Source organism: Carlito syrichta, unplaced genomic scaffold, assembly GCF_000164805.1.
Source record: "Carlito syrichta isolate Samal-C Ts95f unplaced genomic scaffold, Tarsius_syrichta-2.0.1 Scaffold303563, whole genome shotgun sequence".
Taxonomy (NCBI): domain Eukaryota; kingdom Metazoa; phylum Chordata; class Mammalia; order Primates; family Tarsiidae; genus Carlito; species Carlito syrichta.
In genome coordinates, this window is record NW_007247659.1 from 79,943 (window position 1) to 84,395 (window position 4,453).

Sequence of the window (4,453 nt, forward strand, 5' to 3'; positions counted from 1 at the left end):
CTGTTGGACCTTGGAGGAAAGAACCACATACGAAGTTGCAGCTTCAAATCAGGCCTCATTATTCAGGAAATCACTTGTGACCTGAACACAATGAGAAGACACCATGAAAGCAAGAGGAAAATTGGGAAAATGGTCCTGGCACCCGGAATCAAATATTTATGTCAACGGTTAGGTAATAAATCACACTTTCCTGCTTATCCTATTCACAGGTCAGAGGGGAACTAACACATACTTTGTATATTTACACGTCAAATTTATTTTATGATATGCTTTACAAACTACAAAATATGTAAGAATATATATATAAATTTAAAAAGTAACAAGACAATCTTCCATAAGGAAACCACCAAAAGTCTCATAAATCACAAGCTATTTTATTTTGAAAGCATCATTTGGGATTTGAATTAGTACCTTCAGATGACTCAAGTCATGATCAGCTAACTTTTGAGGAGTTGGTAGCAGCGTTTCATGCCATCGCCAAAGGCCTGTATGAACTTGTTATTCCGGAGAGTGAAGATAAAAGGATTCAGAAAAGGAGTCACCACTAAAACCAGCAGAGATGCTACCCTGTTATACTCAGCTGCCTGTGTTTGCTTGGGTTTCACGTAGAGGAACAAGCAGCTGCCATAGCCAATCACAACATAGGTGAAGTGGGAGGCACAGGTGGAGAAGGATTTCCTCCGGCCAGAGGCTGAGGGGATCTTGAGGATGGTGGAGATGATGTAGGCATAGGAGACAATCATAGGGATCAAAGAACCAGTGATAATGAAAACAGCCATTAAAAACAGAATAAACTCTGTGAAAAGAGTGTCATCACAGGATACCTTGAGCAATTGCCCTCGGTCACAGTAAAAATGGTCTAACACATTTGATTTGCAGCAGGTCACCTGAAATGTGACATAGACTGGCCAGATTTCAGAAATGAAACCAAACCCCCAAGACACAATTACCCAAATGCAGGTGTGGCTACTCATAATGATGTTGTTCCTCAGGGGGTGACAGACAGCCACATAATGGTCCACAGCCATCCCTCCCATCAATGCCAACTCCGAAGTACCCAAAGAAAGGTACAAATACAGTTGTGCAGCACATGCAGTCAAAGATATCAACTGAGTGCTTGGAAGCAACAACCCCTCGAGCATAAAAGGGACAGCGGTGGATGTGATCAGGACCTCCAGGACAGACAGGTGGCCAAGGAAGAAATACATGGGAGACTTCAGACGCTTATCAACACAGACGGTGATGATGATGACCATGTTTCCCATTAGTGTCACTGAGTACAAGAAGAAGAAGGTAGCAAAGAGGATATGGTATACTTCTTGGGTGCCAGGAAAACCTAAGAGAAAAAATTCAGTGGTGCTGGAATAATTTCCCAACATTTAATCTGAACACTTGTTTCTTGTGAAACCTAGAGAAGAAAAGAGAGATAACACTGCTTGTCATTGCAACAGAAGTAGAAACTACTGCAGGTAGAGAAAATATTCCCCTCCTACCCATAGCCTCTACAAAACAACTGGAATCGTAAGCATCTGTGTTCTACTATTTTCTGTACACAGTCAGTGCCAATTTTTCAACATATGCATAATATGTGAAAAAATTGAGTTGACTCAGGTAAGCCAGTGCTGTGTCACAGATACGAGAGCTCCGGCCCAGCATGCATCATGCATCCCTTCATCTGCATTTATTTGCTCCCACTCTGCTCTGAACAGTCACCCAGTCTGCCTCCATGAGCACAGTATGATCATTATTACCACCTACTCCCTTCCATCTGGAAAACCCTAAACTACCTGTATGATAACTGTTTTCTGTCCTGTAAATCCCTACTCCACATCAAATTCTACAGAAAAGCTTTCCTGTCCAAAACCCAAAACCGCCAAGCTGGTTACTTGGTTTACCTTAAAAAAGTAGATACCATTTATTTTAAGCTGCTACTTCACCACTATTATTGTTGTGGTATGTTGGTGAGAGTGAGTGTTGGAAAACTCTTCTGAGGTTTTCTGTAAGTTCTTTGGGGAAAGGACTCAGTGCCTCTCAGTCTATTGGGTAGCTAGTTCCCAGAGTGGATTGTTTATTTTTTCCTCCCTTTTCTTGGGAAAGAGAGCCTTCCTTGCTTTTCTCCTCAGTAAATGTGTCTCTTCATAGGAGGCAGAATAACCAGCATGTGGGCTGAGTCGAGCAGAGCCATCTCTCTCCAAGGATCTGACATTCATATCACCAAACTAATAAAAGGAACACACAGAAGGAACTTCTTTCCCCAGTCTCTATTTGTCCCACACTGATCTCATGCTGGGGCTAGCAAACAAGAGTCTTTAGATTCAGCTTCCACATCTCTTCCCTCCAGCAGAGCTCAAAGTCCTGGGTTTATCAGATAGACAAAGTTCCCAAGTGTGAACACTGGTAGCAACCCAGTACCTCCATAAAGTGATGGCCTTAATCTCTGTGTAACTTAAAGTTGTGATGTCTCCTCAGATCCAGTGTTCCTTGTACAATAATTTTTCCCCCAAAATCATATGATAAAGTAAAGATTCAGTTGTGACTAACATGAAATAGACTCCAGAACATGAGCACCTTAGCATTTCTGGGCATCCTCCCTCATGTACTTTAGGTCTTAGTTCAAGTATCCACGCCCAGGAAACCTTTCCTCATCATTCTCTTTGAAAGATCACATACTTCCCTTCACTTCCTATCACCTCACTCAAACTTATCTTTTTAGAGCAGAAATTATATGTTTACTTTTTGTTTATTTTTGTCACTAATTTGGCAATGTAAACACTATGAAAAAAATAATCTTGTCATTCATGTTCACTGTGTCTCATACAGAATGACCAGGCAATATTTTTAACTGAATCAATGAATTGGTCAATTAAAACATAAATGTGTGAACAAAGCTTACTCAGACCTGGCTATGGCCAATTCTGAAGGAAACTGTGTTGTCTCCCTCTATCTTCACTGACACAATATCCAGTCATCATCACATCCTCTCTTGAGAAATACTTTATGAAATGGCAATTAGGTAACGTGGACATACTTGCTGGGAGTACTTGGTAAGTCTGATTCCTATGGTCTCTCTTTAGCCAGACCCACATGAAAAGAAAGAAAATATGATGGGTCTAACAAGAGCAAGGAGCTATGTCTATGTCCATCAGTGGGGCAGAGAACAACTGAAACTGCTCTCTGTTGTGCAGAAGGATTTGGAGATGAGTTTGTTAACTCTGCTTCCTATTTTTCCCACACTTTAGGATATGGATGTCCTTGTTTTAAAAAGTACACAATCTCAGAACTCTCTTACATCCCCCTCCCCGCCGCCCCCATGAGGGAACGACTGGAAAACACTTGCCTCCAATAAAAAAGACTGAGTTGAAAAGTTGTATGACTCTCTAGGGCTTGGCCCAGGCTACATACTGCCAGATTAATTCAGAGGATGTTCTGTGGGCTGCAGCAAGCTGCTGCTTCTTCACTTTCAATGAAAGAAAAAACTAACTTCACACTAGCACTGAGATTAAATCAAGAAATCTCAGTGCTGAGGGATGCCCCACTGTTTCCTTCTTTCTCTTTCTCCTTCTCACCTTCCACAATGTGTCCCTAAGGAAAATTCTTAACTAAGAAATTTTCGTTCACAGAAACCCAACGGATGCACTCAAGAGAAAACCAGAAGTTTCTGTCCTTTTCTCCTGTGGCTAATCAAGTTTAAAATTCTCAAAAGTTTTATGTAAAAGGTGAAGTGAAGATCTCCCTTATCAACACCCAGATTTCCTGCCCCTTGGTTCCAATCGTTGTTTATCACCAAGTGGTTCAAGTCAGCCCCCTGTTCTGTTAAACTTGTCTCTAATTCCATTTACTTCTACAAAGCCTAAGCTGTCCCCAAGTATATGGCTCCACAAATGACTGGACAATGCACATGAAAAACATAGAGGGCATGGAATATCAAGGGATGTGAGCAAAATATTGGACTAGGAAATTTCGATCCTCTGTTTTTCCACATAACAGAAGAAGACAGCAGAGACTATCAGAACCAACTTTTCCAGAACTCTGAAAAACATTCAAAGCTTGTCAGCAGCCAAGCAAGCATGATTCAAGGAAAAGGTAACTTTTAAAAGTTAGGAAAGATTTGTGGTGTTTTTACTTACTTGTACCCACCTTCTTTCCAGCTTAGCAGGAGTCTTGACAATGGCAACCCGTGTCTGCTATATGGGATTCTATTTTCTGGTGCCAGAGGTAGTGAGCAGAACTTATACACAAAATATTATTTATGTCTATTGTAATTGGCCTGGGGCTAACTGAAGGACTCATCTTTGTTCACCTAACACAGTTGAAGGCACTCATAACAATAAGTGGCAGGCATAGCTCAAGAACACGTAAATAAAATCCTGTGGTCACCTAGGGCAAAAGATTACCATTGAAACACATAATAGATCATTTAAAGCCTCAGAGGAAGAGTTGAGGAAAGTTTCTT

The 4,453-nt window shown here is 41.1% G+C and overlaps 1 protein-coding gene across 1 annotated transcript; it reads right to left on the reverse strand.

Annotated features, from left to right (window-relative positions):
- Positions 1-437: 437 nt before the first annotated feature.
- On the reverse strand, positions 438-1,379 carry LOC103261009 (putative olfactory receptor 9A1). The gene has a single exon (XM_008058644.1). The coding sequence runs from the start codon at positions 1,377-1,379 to the stop codon at positions 438-440; it is 942 nt and encodes a 313-aa protein (XP_008056835.1).
- Between the last annotated feature and the right edge of the window lie 3,074 nt (positions 1,380-4,453).